This window comes from Nannobrachium achirus (genome assembly GCF_963921795.1).
Source record: "Nannobrachium achirus genome assembly, chromosome: 3".
NCBI lineage: Eukaryota > Metazoa > Chordata > Actinopteri > Myctophiformes > Myctophidae > Nannobrachium > Nannobrachium achirus.
In genome coordinates this window covers 32,986,979-33,007,092 of record NC_137812.1, presented here as the reverse complement: position 1 = coordinate 33,007,092, position 20,114 = coordinate 32,986,979, and the positions used below count along the sequence as shown (strand labels likewise).

Sequence of the window (20,114 nt, the reverse complement as noted above, 5' to 3'; positions counted from 1 at the left end):
GGACCACCTGGAACCCCCTCAAGAACCACTGGTGGTCTCCGGACCGCTGGTTGAGAACCACTGAAATAGAACACTAACTGAAAGCTATAAATAAAGATGTTTGTAACTTTATAATGACGATGATGTAATTTGTGAAAGTATGAGTTTGTCAAGTTAAGTAATTAAAAAGCGGAAAGTTTTACCTTCAACTTCAAAATGAGTTTTCACTGCAGAGGCAAGACAAGGACGACGCTTTTTCCACTAATAGCAACAGCATTTCGTTCATTGCAACCCTCAATGTTATTATACTTTCCATTTGCTTCAGACATGCCTCAGACTAGACTGCTACGTGCGCTGGGCTTCATTGCTAGATTTAATAACATTGCAAAACAATCAAAATCTCCCAGCCAATTATACAGCCGGATTCACTACTATAAAACAAAGCTATTATTGCTACCGCAGAAGAAGACAGTGACAGCTAATCTCTCTCACCGAGTTTGGCAATGAAAGTGAACAAAGATAACTTGACTGCTGTTTTGTTGTCCTGTTTTACACACACACAGCTCACACACCAGACAACTCCTTTATGGGGTTTGTGTCAGAGGAGCTGAACGAGACAGAGAAGAGGAACATTCAACAGAACAAGGTCAACAGCATGGCAGTGGTCTACGGCAAGGAAGCTAGCATGTGGAAGGTACGGACGCTAACACCAGGGGCGTCACAAGGGGTAGGAAAGTGGGACTGAGTTACCTGGGCCCAAGGTGGAGGGGCCCTATAGTAACTTTAGCTATTGAAAAATAGCAGATATACAAGCTCACAGCGCGGCACCGAGTGCCGCGCTGCGAGCTTGTAGATCTGCTATTTTTGAAAAGTTGTGAAAATGTGTGAAAATCTTTGAATATCATGTATTTTCACGATTTTTCAAAAATAGCAGATAACACCAGTGGTGGAAAAAGTACTCACATATTTTACTTGTATCAATACTGATCTGTTACAACTTAGTAAAAGTCCGGGATTCAAAATTACTTGAGTAAAAGTACGAAAGTGTTGGCATCAAAATTAAAGTACCAAAAGTAAAAGTACAAAATGTTTGAAAATAGCCGAGGTAAAGTGGTTTATGTATGTTTTATAATATTATAATGTATATATCATAACTAGTAGCTAAAGTTTTCAAATAATTGTAGTGGAGTAAAAGTACAGTATAAAGTAAAGTACTAATACCTCAAGATTGTACTTAAGTACAGTACTTAAGTAAATGTACTTAGTTACTATACACCACTGGCTAACACATACACACAAACACACGACACATGACACGCGCACACACACCCACACACACACACACACACACACACACACACACATGGCCCCTTATACCGTGCATCATTTGTGCACATACATGAATGCACATTCTGTGAACATGCATATTGACACCTTCACATGCACATGTAGTACATTTGCATGCAGGCACATAAGCACAAATGTCACACAAATGTACAATACAGCCCACACAACATCTTCCTGCGGCTGTGCAAGTGACCCTTCATTAAAGACATGAACTGTGCCTCTCTTTCTAGACACATCTTGTTTTTTTACACAGGGATACAATACACAATACATGTATCTATCTACTTTAAGTCTAAACTCTGTTTTGTTTTGTTTATTTTCCTACCAATCTCTTTCTGTCTTTGCATGTGGGGTTTCATTGAACATGGCTGGATTGACCTCAGCTTCAGGTAAGAGTCTCCCTATTTCAACCTCCATCCATCTTAACTCTGTATTGATTCACACCACCATATTCCTCTTGTTCGTCATTTTATATCTTATACCTCATATCTACACCAGCACCCAGCCTGTTCCACCTAGAAGCAAAGGTTACTGTACTCAGTTTTTGAGCGGTGGTCACACCGTCTCCTATACGTGGCCGTGTGTGTGGGTATGCGTCCGTCCGTCCGTCCGGCCGTCCGGCCGTCCGTCCGTCTGTCCGTCCGTGTCTGTATGTAGCCTACAGTACCTTTTCTGACCACACATGTTAAGGGAGGGGCGCACACACACACACACACACACACACACACACACACACACACACACACACACACACACACACACACACACACACACACACACACACACACACACACACACACACACACAGGGGGGAAGGGTGGGTCAGCAAGTCGGATGGATGGATGGATGGATGATGGATTGATGATGGATGGATGATGGATGGATGGATGATGGATGGATGAATGATGGATGGATGATGGATAGATGGATGATGGATGGATGGATGATGGATGGATGATGGATGGATGGATGATGGATGGATGGATGATGGATGGATGGATGGATGATGGGTGGATGATGGATGGATGGATGGATGATGGATGGATGGATGGATGGATGGATGGATGGATGATGGATGGATGATGGATGGATGGATGGATGGATGGATGGATGGATGGATGATGGATGGATGGATGGATGGATGGATGATGGATGGATGGATGGATGGATGGATGGATGATGGATAGATGGATGGATGATGGATGGATGGATGATGGATGGATGATGGGTGGATGATGGATGGATGGATGATGGGTGGATGATGGATGGATGGATGGATGGATGATGGATGGATGGATGATTGATGGATGGATGGATGATGGATGGATGGATGATGGATGGATGGATGGATGGATGATGGATGGATGGATGGATGATGGATGGATGGATGGATGGATGATGGATATATATATTTGTTTTGCTGTTGCGCAGCCTCCACGACCACCGCTCAGTTCACACTGGTGTGATTTTTTTTTATATCAAAGTGTATCAAAGATGTGTGAATGAATGCACAAGGTGCACAATGTGAGTGAGTGCGTGCATGCGTGCTTGCATGCACCAGAGGGATTGAGTTATGCATGCACACAGGAAGCATACACAGATTGGCACGCAGACATTCTACAGAAAATCATACACACAGATTTTTAATTTGTAATTCAAGCTGTGTATTGCATTAGTTGTTGCAGTATTCTGCAACAACCACAGTACAGAACTAAACTAAATGTGGGATGCATGCATGGAGGAGGGAGTGTACATTCAAATATAACACAGAGTGAGGTGGAGGATTATTGGTGGACTGTTTGAACCTTGTTTCTTAACCTTGTTCAATTATTTCTGGGAAAAAATACAGAACTTTACCTGAGCTTTTTCCCTCAATTGACCATGGCGCATTGGCGTCCCCATTTGCGGCAAATTTTTTTTAGACATCGACATAGACTATTTTAACTTTTTATAAATACAGTTTAGGTCAAGGCCTAATCCATTGTTCAGCATACTGTCGTTTGAGGCATGCAGGGAATCCTGTCATACCTTGAGTATTTTAAATTGCAGGCATGTGCGCGTGCGTGTGTGCATGCGCATGCGTATTGATTGACATACCGCAAGTACAGTATATTTTTTTGTCCCAACGGGTTTTCCTTATTTTCCTTCTCCACATCCTGCAAACGTTCTGCTGAGATGTTCATGGTTTTTTAAATCAGTAAGAGTGCTGAAGAGTCAAATTTGACATTTCAAGGTCTTGTGAGAAAATACATGTGGAGGGAAAAACAGCATTAGCATTGCTAATCCAACCAACCCAAGCTTAGTGAGGTTATGGAGGGCATCGCCCTGAGCACCACGTGAAAATACTGTCAGTAAGGAGAGGTAAAAGCGCACACAAATGCACACACACACACACACACACACACACACGCACCCGCGCACGCACGCGCACGCTCGCATTATACTTGAGAGGACATTTTGGGACACATATTTTATTAATGTATTCTTATACTTTTTTTTGCAACACCAAAGCCGATAACAGCTGTGCTGTGCAAAATAGCACTTGTGGATCAGCTATTTTTAATTGCTACTTGCAATTGAGTAATAAATCAGGCATTACTCCAAGCCTTGGGATTTTTTTCCTCCTACTGTATACAATATGCCCCGATTTTACCTAGTTTTTAATCAAAACTCGTTTTATCCCTAGTAGGGTCTCATGTTGTTTGTTGCCTTTGCTGTTTTCATGCTAATGTTGTTAAACCCTGTAGCACACAAGATTTGTGAAAATGTAAAGCGCATTACAAATAAAATGTATTATTATTATCATTAACCCCAAACAGAACTTCTAAAAGCCTAATCCTAACCTGAATCTTTAACTGTAAGCCTAACTCCCCAAACCCTTTTTAAATAAATAAAAAACACCCATTATCTTGTGAGGACAAGATAAATTATCCTCACATTGTGTATTTCTTAAATTCCACTAGTAGTGGAAACATTTGGCCCTCACAAGCATATCGTCACTGTCGGGCAGAAACCTCACATCTCCAAGTTTCAATTTTGTAAATTGTTTCGCGAAGTAAAGCACTGCTTCATCATACAAGGCCATCGCACAAAAGTAGTGAAAACAGCTGATCTACAAGCACAGGAAAATATCGCGGTGCGAGGCATTGTGTGCTTGTTTAAATCATTTTTAAAATAATAAATACAAAACCAACGGTTTTGGACTTACAAGGTTTCCACCCGACAACGACGATATAGTTATACAAGTGCACACGCATGCGGGCACACACACACACACACACACACACACACACACACACACACACACACACACACACACACACACACACACACACACACACACACACACACACACACACACACACACACACACACACAGATGATCTCGTAACCCAGGGCTAAACCCCAGGTTATGGACTCTGCACTCTCCAAAGACTGTGTGTTTCTCTTGGCCGCTAATTCAGATTGTCTGCTGCACTTAGCGCTTCAGCTAATCTCCTAATTGGCTGGGAAAATCCTCACAGAGGAAGCCTATCGATCGTTACAGCTGCCCGCGGCCACACAGCAGCACAGGGCCTACACTACAGTAAGCTGCTTAGCACAACTAGCCAGTCAATATTATGGCTCAGGGTTATGCTCCACTCGCACGGCTGGGTTTGGTTGTTAACTGGTAATGTGCTGTTTTTATCAGTCACTGTTGTTGGCTTTGACACAAGCATGCCCTTGTGTTTTTGAGTCCTTAAAACACACACGGCACGCGGGCGCGTGCACGCACACACACACACACACACACACACACACACACATACACGCTCCTTGGGGGAAACAAATCGATGCACACATGTTACAGTACACATATACAGTACTGTGCTGTAGCGTACAGTCTTTTTCTCTTCCTCTCTTTCTCTCTCTCTCTCTCTCTCTGTTTTTCTCATTAGGAGTAGTGTAAACCCCACAACAACCATCATTTTCCTGAAAGTTCTCTTAATGCATAGCCTGTATAACCTGTATGTGCAAGTACAGTAGCCTACGCTAAGAAACAAACTAAATCCCCCTGGATTTACTGGATACATGACGTGTTAGATAATGATGCTTCATGTAAACAGCACAACACCTCTGCCAGAGGCCAGTTCTAGGCGGGAAATGAGTAATATCACAGTTCCAACCTCTTAAGATAGCAAAGGAGCTCTTCTACCACTTTTTGTGGTCACATGTTCAGATACTGGATTCTGATTGGCTTAAAACAGTGGTAAATCAGTCAACAATCAGTCTGTTTCAGGGTTGTTTGGCACTCGGCTTCGCCTCGTGCCACAACCCTGAAACAGTGGTAAATCAGCCAACAACCCACTCCCTCGAATGGTAAATGGCTTACTTACACACACTATAACAATGAGTCACAATGTGTGTGTGTGTGTGTGTGTGTGTGTGTGTGTGTGTGCGTGCGTGCGTGCGTGCGTGCGTGCGTGCGTGCGTGCGTGCGTGCGTGCGTGCGTGCGTGCGTGCGTGCGTGCGTGCGTGCGTGCGTATGTGTGTGGAGGAGAGTTGGTGTGGTAGACAGGTGTTTGTCAGCCCATGGTGTACAGAATATGTCTCTGTTTAGCTCTCCATTAGCAGTCCACTACTTTGACACTGAAGGTACAGTCTCTGCTAAGAGTTTTTTTACATTATGGGTGTGCCCATAAACCATTATACAGTGTATAATCGTTATACAGGAGTGTGGCGTGCACACAAACACACGCACGCACGCACGCACGCACGCACGCACGCACGCACGCACGCACGCACGCACGCACGCACGCACGCACGCACGCACGCACACACACACACACACACACACACACACACACACACACACACACACACCAAGGAGAACAACAGTTCTGCTATTTGCTGAGAATGCACAGTGGTCTTCTCCTGTCTGCCTGTCAGCCTTGACAGCCTTGTCTTAACTGCTCATCTCTCTCTCTCTCTCTCTCTCTCTCTCTCTCTCTCTCTCTCTCTCTCTCTCTCTCTCTCTCTCTCCCTCCCTCTCCCAGCAGGGCAAGGAGGGTTTTCTGCAGATCCTACACAGATACATGGAGGTCCATGGTACAGTGTACTATGAGACCCAGAGGCCTCCGGAGGTACCAGCCTTTGTTAAGAACCATGGCCTGTTGCCCCAGCATGAGCTGCAGCAGCTGCTGCGCAAGGCCAAGGTGAGGCACATAACCAGTGTTGGGCAAGTTTTACTCACAAGAAGAAGGAATTGTTTATGGTTACTTATTGCTCCTTTAAAAAGTAATAATGTTACATTTTTACTTGATGTCAAAAGTTGCATTAAGTCATATTACTATACAGTATGTGCCGTTTCAACTCTTTCCCTGTTTCGTATTTAAAACATGTATGGAGAATGGAGCATGTTTTTGCAGAAACTTGCAAATGGCCGACAAAAATCCATTCCCATTGAAAGGCTGAATCCACCTTATAGATTTAAACTTCAAAGTCAGAGAAGGTCATAAAAATAGCAAAAATAGCTGATCTACAAGCTTAAGGCTTGCCAATGGCAGCTAGGACGTGTGACGTTTTCAAATGGCACACCTGTACATGTTACGGCATAATTTCGCGAGAGGGTGCATGCTTAAAACGAACAGATCTACAAGCTGACCATCGTGTGACAATCTCCTACTATGAAGTATAAATTATTGGCTTAATGGTCAAAAACCATTCTAACGATTCTAACTTAGTAACTCAAAGTCATTTGGATTTATAAATGTAATATTGAATACAGTTATTTTAAAACAATGTATTAAAAGTTCTATACTTCTAGATACGGGGAAAAGTAATACACAGAGAAACTCTCTCTCAATGCGTTGTGAGCTTGTAGAGCTGCAATTTTTGGTGAAGAGATTTTGGTGTAGAGGGAAAACGGAGGGGTCCCTGGTACAGACCGGAGGACCCCGGTCAACTATTAGGGTTAAAGTGGTTAAACACTACAAAGGACCCCAATGGAAACAAGTCATAGTGCTTTCTTGGGTTTAGATCCTCTTATAGCAGAGCTTGTATTGAACTGTGTTTTTTTTTCTTGCAAACTGCGAATAAAGTATTCAATCAATCTATGAACCTTATTTCCTCCATTTCTGTCCATCAGCTCTTCATCGGTTTTGGCTTCCCATATGAAGGCCCCGCCCCTCTGGAAGCCATAGCTAATGGCTGCATCTTCCTGCAGCCCAAGTTCCACCCACCCCACAGCTCACTCAACCATGAGTTCTTCAGAGGCAAGCCTACTTCAAGAGAGGTACAATTATATTGGTGCGCCAAACCCCAGGCAATAACCTACTGCAGGGGTCTTCAACGTTTTCAGGCCAAGGACCCCTTAGCTGAGAGAGAGAGATGAAGCAGGGACCCCCATAATCTGTTCACAGATATAGTTTAATTGTTTGACAGCACGATCAACAGTGTATTTTGGATTCATGTTAATGTGTGTTTTCAGATATTTAATCACTTGAACAGTCAATACTTAATAAACTTGACCTTTCACTGTACTTGGTCTGCTCTTTTCCCCCTCCAAAGCTCTTTTCCGAAAATAGACAATCTGCTATTTTTGGCTAAATTTCTCAGAATATGGACGCTATAGGGTTCAAGTGGTAAGAAAGGGGGAACAAACTAGTTCCTATCACACAAAGATTTGGAGGATCACTGTAGTAACTCTGAGGACCCCCTAGGGGTTCCAGACCCCCTGTTGAAGACCCCTAGCTGACCTACTGGTAAAGTCATGTTGGCTGTTACAGTTTGGAGTCGCAGATGTATTCGTTCTCACTACTGTATAAAGCCATTGCTAATTAACATTATTCTACATCAGCTGATCTGTACATGGGAATTGACAATATTGCGTGCAGAATATACTGTAGTAGATCTGAGTCGGAAGATGTTCGGCATGCAACACCATTGTACGATGGCGTATAAATCAGGCTTATCGGCTCTGCCTGCACGCCCTGTTAATGTTTTGAACGCTCCTGTGCAACCTGTCCTGGTGCATTCTTAGCAATAGCATTGTTGTACAAAAAGAAAGCATATCACAAAAAAAGTATATGCACCCACTTGATGTTAATTTATTCACACTATCCATTTGATTACATTTCCATTTGATTACATTTGTACTCTCGCATAATTTACTGTGCATCCATCAATCAGTATGGCAAGAACTTTTTTTTACCAAAAATGTAATGTAATCAGTAAAGATCCCTTATTTAGTTTTATGTGTACGCGACTTACATAAGTGTGGGTGACAGTTGGAAATGTATCACAAATGCAAGACAAGAGAAACAGATTATTCTTCACTAAGTGTTTGTTCCATTTGAACACATTCTCTTTAGGTGTCTTCCCAGCATCCATACGCAGAGCAGTACATCGGCAGACCTCACGTCATGACGGTGGACTACAACAACTCCCTGGAGTTTGACTCAGCCATCAGAGAAATCATGAGGACCAAGGTACTCTCCATTGTAGGTTCAGGACAAATTCTGGGCCCCATGAAAAGATATCGGGCCTGACATTAATCCTCATGACTCATTATTACGTTTCCACTGCTTCATGCCGGCTCTGGTGTGATGTGTTTCATCTCAGTCCATATTACATTTTGTTTAATATCTAATATTAATTGGCTCGTTCCTCCCCTCTGAGGGGTTCAGCTGTCTTTAACCTGTACTGTTGTAAAACTGAGGTGCCCTTAAAAGAGTTCTTTAGCTTTGATACGACGGAAGCCTTGCCAACACGATGAGCTTGCCAGTAGTGGCTTTGGCATTGTGTAGTTAACAGTCCTGTGCTGCAGTGCACTGACATTTATGATCGGCGATGTGGGCTAATAGAGCATAGCGGTGAGACGGAGGCTGCCTGAGAGTGGGAGAGAGGTTAATTATAGAGTCAACAGGAGAGATCTGAGCTCACAATGAAGCTGGATAGATGGAGAAACGGGGAGAGTAAAAGGGAGAAACGGCATGTAAGAAAGTTGGACATCTAAGAGCCCTGGGTGGTGGAATGGGGGCAGAAGGTCAGCGATGCCAGTGGGCCTCATGCAGCAACATTCTCCTTAATTTATTTCTCTTGGGCTAGATTTTATCTTACTTTTCTGTTAGGAAGAAAAAACGAGAGAGATAAGTCAACTCTGAATGAACCAAATGTTCTTAATAATTAAACATTTACTGCCAGATCAAAAGTTGACAATCCATGATCATGCAAAGAAATTTTAAACATTTAATGTGCTCGCAGCGTGTCCATCATGCACGATGGCAATATCGCCTTGCATGGTGCGGTCCGTGTTCGATCAGAAAAAGCTGCATGTTCATTTGTCCAAGTGGCCTGAGCTATAAGCTAGCGAATTAACATGACATTCAGCCATATCTCGGGAAACTCGTGTTTGGCAGTAGTATGTGTATGAATGATGAGCCCCACTTGATCATAAATTGGAGGAGGAGCGTGGCAGTATAGCATAGGAAATGCCCCTAACGCTAAGGGCAGTTTCTGGTGATATAGGGGCCTGTGCGCGATAATGTAAGAGGTTTGTGTGTGTCAGTGTGTGTGTGTGTGTGTGTGTGTGTGTGTGTGTGTGTGTGTGTGTGTGTGTGTGTGTGTGTGTGTGTGTGTGTGTGTGTGTGTGTGTCTCTTTCACTGTGACGTCCTGTCCTGTCAGACATGATACGGTTCAGCAGCGATGGCTGGCCTTGCACTCCTCATATCTGTCTATCTGTCGTCAGTCCACTGACTGGAGGATAGCTGACAGTAACCTCACCCTTCACTCACTACATCTCTCTCACACGCATGCGCGCACACACAAGTGTGAGTGCAAGTGCTCAAACACATGCACATAGCACATGCATGCAAAGATGCACAAATCTAGGCTATACCGATGCCGTTTCAACACTTCTGTATTTACTGCTATTTTCCTGAAAGTGTCCTGCAAACGCTTTTTTTTCCCACAGGTTTCTTTCCCTTTTTTGCTTTTCACATTTTTTATGGAGAATGGGGCATATTTTTGCAGAAACTCGCAAAAGGCAAGAAACCACTCCATTCCCATTGAAAAGCAGAATCCACCTTATAGGTAGATTTAAACTTAGCTGATCTACAATCTCAGTGTTCTGCAAATCCCCTGAAACTCTGCTGTCTTGCCAATGGCAGGACGTGTGACGTTTTGAAATGGCACATCTGTACATGCACATGCATACCAGTGTAGAAACAACATACAGTAAGTAAGTGAACATGCACAGTATACACACATTACAGTACACGTGTATGCTGGCTGTGGCTTCCTAGCAAAGCACACACAAAATTATTGTACGCATCCATGTGTTTACTGTATGCACTTACATGTAGAGTATGTGCTTACACACACACACGCACGCACACACGCACGCACGCACGCACGCACGCACACACACACACACACACACACACACACACACACACACACACACACACACACACACACCCACATACTGTACATACTGTGTAGGCATACTCACATATTATGCTCCCATTAACCACACACTCTGTCAGGCACTCACCTCTCAAACCTATTTAAACATGCAGGACTAGGGGAACAACAAATGGACTTACACTCACAAACCAAAACTAAAACACAAAGTGGATCACATCCATTATGCACACGCACACACGCACGCACGCACACACACACACACACACACACACACACTACTTACTATCTACCTGTGTGGCTGGCTAGCCTTCGGCCTATGGGAGCAGTTCGTGCTCAGTCAAGCATGACAAAGCAATCTCTGGCTGGCTGACGTGTCCTCTTGTTTCAATAAGTCTCTCCATCTTTCTCTCCTTTCATTTTGACTGCCAATGTTTCTACCCTTTCTCTGTTTTTCTCCTGCCCGTCTCTCGCTCTTACTGCCCCTCTCCCTTTTCTGCTCTCTGTGTTTCAGTCTCTCACGTAGGTCTCTCCTTCTCTCTCTTCTCTCTCTTTCATTCACCCTGTTCTGTGTGTTCTCTCTGTCCTTCCGCCTCCTTCATCCTTATCTTCTACCTTCAAACTTTTATTGTCCCAGACGTGATTAAGCCTGTTTTGGGCATGTCATTATAGCCTTAACAAAGTGTTCTTGCGTGGTTAAATGGGGGCAGGGGGCCACTATGGACCAGTCAGAATGTGTTTATTTGGTTGTTCATACCTTCGTCACAGTGTTGTATTCCTGTGTTTTGTTGGTGAATAAACTGTCATTAATGAATGAATGACATTGCAGTGCATATAGGAGGCAGGACACATGTTAACTACCAGTATTATAGCTTGTTTTGTTGGCATGTCTGGAAGCTTGATTTAACTTTGCAGAAAAGATTTGTTTATGTTTTTGTAATCTATAGGTTTTGCAGTTCTTTCCAACTTGAAACAGGAAACTAGAGTTTTATTTTGAAATCAGTACAAGCCAAGGGCAGTTTTTGCACGACACAAAACCAGTAAGACTCCCTAAATCGGTAGATAAGCGACCGCCAGGTCGCATACCCAAACTTTGGAAGGCAGTGGTAGCCAATCAGGAGGGAATATGGGAAATGGGACAGATCCATGTTGATGACATGACTGTAGAGATACTGTGTACCGCGTTGCGTGATTTTAGGGCAAAATCTGTAGGAGCAGTGTTCAAAAATGTGTCTTGCACGAATCGGCCTCATGGTGGTGCTAGAAGAAGGCCATGTGAGAAATGAGGTGGGGGTTGTGGTTTGCAAGCCAAGGAGTGTGTGTGCAAAGAAAGTTTGGCATGGATAGGGGCAACGGTGGCGGAGATATGAGTAGGGGAAAAGTGTGACGTGACGTGACTGACAGACAGACAGACAGACAGACAGACAGCCGGTGGAGGTTTTGATAGTAACTGCGACCTGACGGTCGCAACAACTTCTAGTAAGCCTCTTAAACCCCATAATTGACACTTTATTGTTGTTGACACATTTATTTATTTTTTATTTATGCGACGCAGAAAACAGCATTGGAATATAAGGTGGCCGGCTATCTGTTCTGTGTCCTTGCACTCAACTCTGGCCTAGATAATGAAGCCATCGTTGGTACAGTATAATGCCCTTCATGAATTTATAACACGTTGCCTTAATAATGGTTTGATGCTTCAATGTGTTAAGACTGAACATAATTTGTGTTTTCATTGTGAATGAGGGTGAGACAGTCGCATGGATTCTCATTTTGTAAGAAAAGAAGGGACACAGCTACAACAGGAAGATCGGTGTCGCAAGTTTAAAGGGATAGTTCACCCCCAAAAATACTTTTTTTTCTATCGATTACTCACCCCATGGAGTCTTGAATTCATGGATATTTATTTTTATTTTTGTAGCATTCTTAAGCCAATAATTTGATTCCAAGCGGTGGTTCCCTATTGGAGTCTCCTCAAATTATTGGCTTATAAATGCGACAAAAACTAAAAGATATCCATGAAATCAAGACTAATCTTGGTTAATCTCCCAGACAGATTTACCTAACAGCAGAATCTGTCAGTAGGAATAAACACAGTACCTGGACGGTACTTACTACATGTCAGAGGAGGAGCCAAACCCATGTTCCTGTTTAACACAAAAAGGAGTTGGTGTCGCCAGAGGGAAAAACTAAGATTAGCTTATTTATTTTACCAAATGGGTTCCCAGATTGGAAATCAGTAAGCTGGAGACCCCAAGGATGTATGTTAGTATCCCAGACCACCTGGACAAAGTTGTCAAATCTGGATTTTGTTAATTGAGTGACCAATACAGTCATGAGCAGTGTTGTAAATAATAAAGTATTGAGCTTGAATTTGTCCAGTTAAATAAGGAATTGATGTTAAAGGAGTAGTTCACCCCCAAAATGACTTTTTTTCTATTGATTACTCATGCCATGGAGAGTAGAGTTCAATAATACTTTTAGTTTTTTGTCGCATTCCTAAGACAAAAATGTGATAACAATAAATTTACGCCCATTCGTTCCGGATCAATGGGGGTAAATTTACTCGAATTAAATTTTTGTCTTAGGAATGTGACAAAAAACAAAAAATATTATTGAACTCTACTCTCCATGCCATGACTAATCAATAGAAAAAAAGTTGGGGGGTGAACCACTCCTTTAAGTAAAGCCATGGAAGACAATTCTATCTGAAGATAGAATTGATTCTTATTCTAGGGAGCCTAATTTGTCTGTCTCTCTTATCTACATGTTCATGCTCCATTCTATCTTACAACCCAGATAATCGTTTGATTTTGATCAGATTTGTCTGTTTGTTTAACGTTTCCCGATCGCATCATCCCTGCTTTCTTTCTTTGCTTCTCCGTGGGTTCCACTTCAGCTGGTCGCAGCTGGTTGACCATATCGATCTGGTCTTTGATTTGACATCGTCGACTGGAGCTATTGAGTTGTGTGTCATTTAGAAAGGCGGATCTGAAGCCTAGGCTACTAAGTGAAGGCAGTGTTTGGTATTGAATGATTCTGGTCGAGGGAAATCGTCTTCCTGTTTGTTCTCATTTCTGCCGATTTAGGCTCATTTGGGTCTTACAGGCATTTTAACTGATCCCCTCCATAAGTCATTAGTCATACAAAGAACTGTTTGCACTGTTCCCTGGAATATCACAATGATAAAGTACTTTACACAAATCAATTTATTTTCATTGTGCACAGAGTAACGACTAATGAAAATGAAAATTAATCCTTTTTTAATTTAATTTCCAGCCAGCGTTCAAGATAATCATTTGACTTTGAGTATTCAATTATTTAATTTGAGTCATTGTTTTGTTTTATTTTTTTGCTTTTTGCTTCTAGTCAGTCAAATAGATGAGAATTGCATGTGTTATTAGTATTAGTTAGAAACAGAACAGCAGTGCGTTGTTTGCAGATTCACTGTAATTATGCCAATAGAAGGTTGTCCTTCATTGTGGAGAGGGTGATTCACAGCGAGGGATGATCTATTGCCATGCAAATAAGCCCTAATGAGTTTCTGAGCAGTTACATATTGTAATTAAGCCTGACAATGGAAATATTCATCAGCTGAAATTAATGAGAAGGATAGACATTTTATTGCAATTAGTGTGAACAATCAAGTGACAGGAAAAACACTTTAACATGTATGGAATGTGGAAATAAGGATTCTGTTTACATACTTTACCGTGTGTGTGTGTGTGTGTGTGTGTGTGTGTGTGTGTGTGTGTGTGTGTGTGTGTGTGTGTGTGTGTGTGTGTGTGTGTGTGTGTGTGTGTGTGTGTGTGTGTGCGTTTCTTTGCAGGTTGAGCCATATTTACCATACGAGTATACCTGTGAGGGGATGTTGGAGCGTGTACATGCCTACATACAGCATCAGGTATGCTCTTCTTAAGTCAGTGTGCAAATATAGAACAGTGGTCTTCAACGTTTCCAGGCCAAGGACCCCTTAGCTGAGAGAGAGATGAAGCAGGGACCCCCAGATTCCATATAGTTTCATCATTTGACAACACAATCATCAGTGTATTTTGGATTCATGTCAATTTGTGTTTTCAGATATTTAACCACTTGAACCGTCAATACTTAATAAACTTGACCTTTCACTCTGTACTTAGTCTGCTCTTTTTCCCCTCTACACCAAGCCTCTTTGCCGAAAATAGCCGATCTACAACCTCACAACGCCTCGCAGCGTGAGGCCTTGTGAGCTTGTAGATCTGCTATTTTTGGCAAAAGTTCTCAGAATATGGACACTAGGGTTCAAGATTAAATAATATATAATATATGGTTAATATAAAAAAAAGAGAAAAAAGTTTCAATCACACACACACACGCATCCACACACGCACGCACGCACGCACGCACGCACACACACACACACACACACACACACACACACACACACACACACACACACACACACACACACACACACACACACACACACACACACACACACACACACACACACTCATTTACACATATTCTCACCTTTCCTGCTTTGTCTAATCATTAATTATCATGTGTATTTTGACTCTACAGTTACAGTATATGTACAGTATCATGTAAGTGGACTTCAAATAATTCTACATGCTAACTCCCATTATGAACTACAAGTCTACCATGCACTTGTACAGGGAGGGAGGGAGGGAGGGAGGAGAGAGATAAGGGGGGGATTTTCTTCATGTATCTAAAAGTTCTTGTCAAACAAACTGCAGGACTGACATGTTCTCGTGTCCTCCATCCTTTGCCTTGTTGAGCAGCAGCAGGCTCAGGCAGTACTAAAGCCCAGACTATATTGTCAAAACCATGCCGATGTCTGCTCTTAAGCTGTTTCATGTGTCAGACATTTGCACGTCTGGCCTCACTGCGATAATGTCAGCCCTGCTGCGCTGTGATTAATCTCTGTTTACAAGCAATGTGATGTTACCATGATACGCTTTGTTGTCTGACTGAAGCGGGGTGAGGGGGATTGGTGCATTCGTGTGTTTTGTGTGTGGCATCCCCGTTTCTATTGTATACAGTTCATAGTAGTCAAGAAATTCGGATTCGGGAGGGGGGAAGCATTATTAATGGTAATAATACTAATGGTAACTAGTAAGACACCTCAGGGTGACATGCGACCTCGCCCTAAAGGGCGAGGTCGCGCCAATTCTTGACTATCTGGCCAACCACAGTGTTTCTCTGACGATTCTAGTTGTTATCATTCTGGGGGGAGTTTGTTCATGTTTTTGTGAGTGTATCAACCCTAGGAGACACGGGGAAACATGCAAACTCCACACAGAAAGGCCCTATCGCCAACCCCATCGAGGGTGTGAGCGATGGGGCCTAAACATGGAAATGTGGAGAACACTATATATGGAGATAGTCCAGTCCATCATGTCATAATGGGACTACCGTCATAGACAGTAGCCATTGTTAGGCCGGAGTCAATGGCTGTGTCTATGACGGTAGTTCCATATGACATATTGGACTAGACTATCTCCATATATAGTGTTATCCACATCTCCATGTTAGGACTCATATATGGGCATAAAAAGTATGTCATGTGACATCACTTCCTGTACAGACAGTCAGCCATTGACTCCGGATTAACAATGGCTACTGTCTATGACGGTAGTCCCATATGACATATTGGACTAGACTATCTCCATATATAGTGTTATCCACATCTCCATGTTTAGACAGCCAATGACTCCGGCCTAACAATGGCTACTTTCTATGACGGTAGTCCCATATGACATGATGGACTGGACTATCTCCATATATAGTGTTATCCACATTTCGTGTAGCCGCCCTGTACAGGAAGTGATGTCACAACTCGCTGACATCACACTGACATCACAGAGGATACGGAAGGACGGTCACGAGGATACGGAAGGAAGGAAGGAAGGAAGGAAGGAAGGACACTCAAGCGACACGATTCTTCAGAGTATATGCGACCTTCGGTCGCAAACACGATTCTTCAGAGTATATGCGACCTTCGGTCGCAATAATACTAATAATAAAAATAAAATAAAAACAATAATGTGCCTGGGGTGGGGGGGGGTGTCCTCTATGTTGCGCACTATTAGCTGTCTCTTTTTGTGGTTGATCTCAAGATCAGACCACCTTCTTATACTTAAAGGGGTACTGTCACCTAAAGGGGTACTGTCACTTTAAAAAGTCACTCAAAATATGAGTTAATATTTTTATGATGTCATTGTGGGAATGTGCAATTATTAGCCAATCAAATAAATTGACTGTACTTAGACTACTTACTGTACTGGTCAGCTATTGTTGGGGGGCGAGGGGCAGATTACACTGTGACATGAGTTTCAGACCGTTTTCAGAGATACCACGTGACCTACTGTATCATACTATTATACTTTTGGGGCGTGCCTTTAAACTGAGTAATTCACCAAACCTAGCCCGAACCTCCAATTTGGTGTCAGCGCTAGGTCTCAGCAGTCATTCCCTTTAGTCAAACGGCCTGATAATTTGTCCATTTATTCCATCTTCTATTAAAGTCATTACGCCATAATCAGGATAAATTATACCACATCCCTCCCTTCCAGGACTTCTGCGCCCCAGAGCCTCACTTCCCTGCTGTCAACTCCTCTAAATCAGGGCCTGGTGGCGGCGGCGGCAACAGGAATCCGGGGCCGTCGTTTGTTCCCCTGCCCAATTCCACAGCCCTCGGCTGGGCACACAACGTGACAGCTCCCCCTGCCTGGCCTCCTCTCAGCTCCCTCAGGCTGCTGGTGTCCCAGGAGGGCCAGTCCTGCGTGGAGGCCTGCCAGTTGGCTCGTCTGGTCTGCGAGCCTGCCCACTTTCGCTTCATTAACAACAAGGAGGCCCTCCGCCGGTGAGTCCCTTTGCCTTAGGCGTCCCATCGAATGCCTGCTTGAACTTGTAATGTATTCGTCACACTCAGATTTTTCTCTTTCCCATAGAGCAGTGTCATAACACACAGCCAATACATTTGGAGAGTTTAAGCCGAGCGAGAAGATATAAAAAAAAGTATAGAACGCACATCCCCTGTGCCCCATTCCATCCTTGCAGCCTGACTTTATCGTTCCAAGGCAAGGCTACAAGTGGTTCCCTCTTTATCTGTGTGAAGTGGTTTAAAAGGCACATCTCTCTTTCTCTCTCTCTCTCTCTCTCTCTCTCTCTCTCTCTCTCTCTCTCTACTTTTTTGTATATACTGAAAATCTGCCACCCTAACAACACTTTGCTGCACTTTGTCTGCAACGTTTAGTTTAATCAACGTTTAGTGTCATCTCTATTTTACCAGTATCTTTTCCACATATTTGAGGCTCCTCTCCTCTCCTCTCCTCTCCTCTCCTCTCCTCTCCTCTCCTCTCCTCTCCTCTCCTCCTCTCTCCCTCTCCTCTCTCTCTCTCTCTCTCTCTCTCTCTCTCTCTCTCTCTCTCTCTCTCTCTCTCTCTCTCCTGTCCTCTCAGGTTTTGGTGTCATAGTGAAACCACCTCTGATTTAGCAGCACCAACAGGGCTCATATAGAACCACATTTTAAGAGGCTCTTTGATTCAACAAAATAACTCACATTTTCACATAATCCCTCTGTCCCCATGTTCAGGGGTATAACAGTGCGGTGCCGCGCTGTGAGCTTGTAGATCTGCTATTTTTTTTAAATCGTGACAATGATATGTATTTGGTCCTGGAACTCAAAAATATTTAGTTCCAGGGACCCCCCCAGAAGCATAATTTGAGTTACAAATGTTCGCTTAAAAAATACATTTAGATAAGATTTAAGATTTGCACACATTTTCACAACTTTTCATTTTATACTTTAGCACTCAGTGCTAAAGTATAAAAAGTATCCCCCCCCCCTTTCCCCACTTGTGACGCACCTGACTCACATTTTCACATAATCCCTCTGTCCCCATGTTCCTCCCCCAGGCTGGAGGTCCAGTGTGACGTGGTCGACTCGGAGATCAATCACATTCTTCCCGCCTTCTCCGTGCTGCGGAAGGAGTGCGCTCTGCAGCGTGAAGCCCTCCTCTTCAGCTGTGCAGGACACTCCCCCAAGTACAGACGCCTGTGTCCCTGCAGGGACTTCCGCCACGGACAGGTGGCGCTGTGCGCAGACTGTCTATGATGACGGGAGCTGTGATGACGCGACCCCCAGGCGGGTTAGAGGCGAGGCCGCAAGCAAGGACAGGGAATGCAAGGTGAAACAGAGAGAGGAAGTTACATATAAGGTCGATCTGCACGGGTGAAGGGTTTACGAGGACTCAAATGAAAGGAAATTTGACAAAGTGATTCCCTAGATGCCCAGGAATGAGGAATAGATTATGTTGGAATGTCAATGATTCCCCATGCGCTTGGGTTGAAAGGACATTGAATTACATTGCAGGCTACAGCTAGTCAATGACGGTAAAACAAGCTGTGGATAGAGAATTAGAAAGAAGGTTTTCTTGACTGCCTAGCATGAGGACCACATAACCAGGTTCTTGTCAGCTGGGGTTCCCCACATTTCAAATGTATCTCACTCAAGCCAATGGCTTCAGAAGTGGAAATATATGCTGAACAGAGGTGAATATGTGAAGATTCAGTACAGTATTAGGGGGCCGATTTCATGCTGTGACAAAGTCTTCAAAATACCTTGACTTGGGAAAGCCAACCGTGGGTCAATATCCAATCTCCGCTTCTCTCTCCTGGGCTCTGTGTGTGGACAATGGATGATGGACAAGCAGATTATCTGCATCGCTTTTCTCCTCTCCTCCTCCAGTGATGGACAGAGTCTTTTATCGGACTAGAACCAGAGTCGTGGGCGCCCACAGTCAATGCAATCATCTCTGCCTGCAAAACAAAGGTGTGTGTGTGGGGGTGGGGTGTGGGAGGGATGAAAAAAAGATACGTGATTATTTTTCAAGTGATTGTTTAGCAGGGCAGAACATTTTTAAGGAGCCACCTGGGCTTTGTGATGAAAATAAATAAAACGAAATAAAACAAATCAGTTGAATGAGGTGGGTGTTGTGCCACATCTTGTCTTTCATCAGTCCCTTTCTTTCCCTTGTCATTCTAATGTCTTGTTTTACCTCTATCCAGCCAGGCACCCACCCACCCATCCATCCATCCACCCATCCATCCATCCATTGATCCATAGGGATATACAGTACGTGTGATCTTTTCCTCAAACAGTCTCATGAGCCTGGATGGGTTAAAGGCATCGATAAAAGGTGAGGAATGGAAAAGGGGGGGCAGGTGTTAAAGATCAGATATGATATCGTCACTGTCAGGCAGAAACCTCGTATCTCCAGGTTTTTTCTTATTTAAAGCCCTGCTTCATCATACAAGTGTCGCACAAAAGTAGTGAAAATAACAGCTCTACTAGCACAGATCTGTCTATTTTCAC

At 43.4% G+C, this 20,114-nt stretch overlaps 1 protein-coding gene across 1 annotated transcript in view; it reads left to right on the top strand.

Annotated features, from left to right (window-relative positions):
• Nucleotides 1–18,854, top strand: part of LOC308281247 (alpha-1,6-mannosylglycoprotein 6-beta-N-acetylglucosaminyltransferase B-like) — a gene marked incomplete at both ends in the record, with an annotated part of 176,366 nt that extends 157,512 nt beyond the window's left edge. Inside the window, 7 exon segments of the mRNA XM_080721381.1 lie at nt 543–673; nt 6,366–6,521; nt 7,454–7,600; nt 8,679–8,795; nt 14,562–14,636; nt 17,311–17,600; nt 18,656–18,854. Of these exon segments, the coding sequence (XP_080577507.1) occupies nt 543–673; nt 6,366–6,521; nt 7,454–7,600; nt 8,679–8,795; nt 14,562–14,636; nt 17,311–17,600; nt 18,656–18,854 (1,115 nt within the window).
• Nucleotides 18,855–20,114: the final 1,260 nt, after the last annotated feature.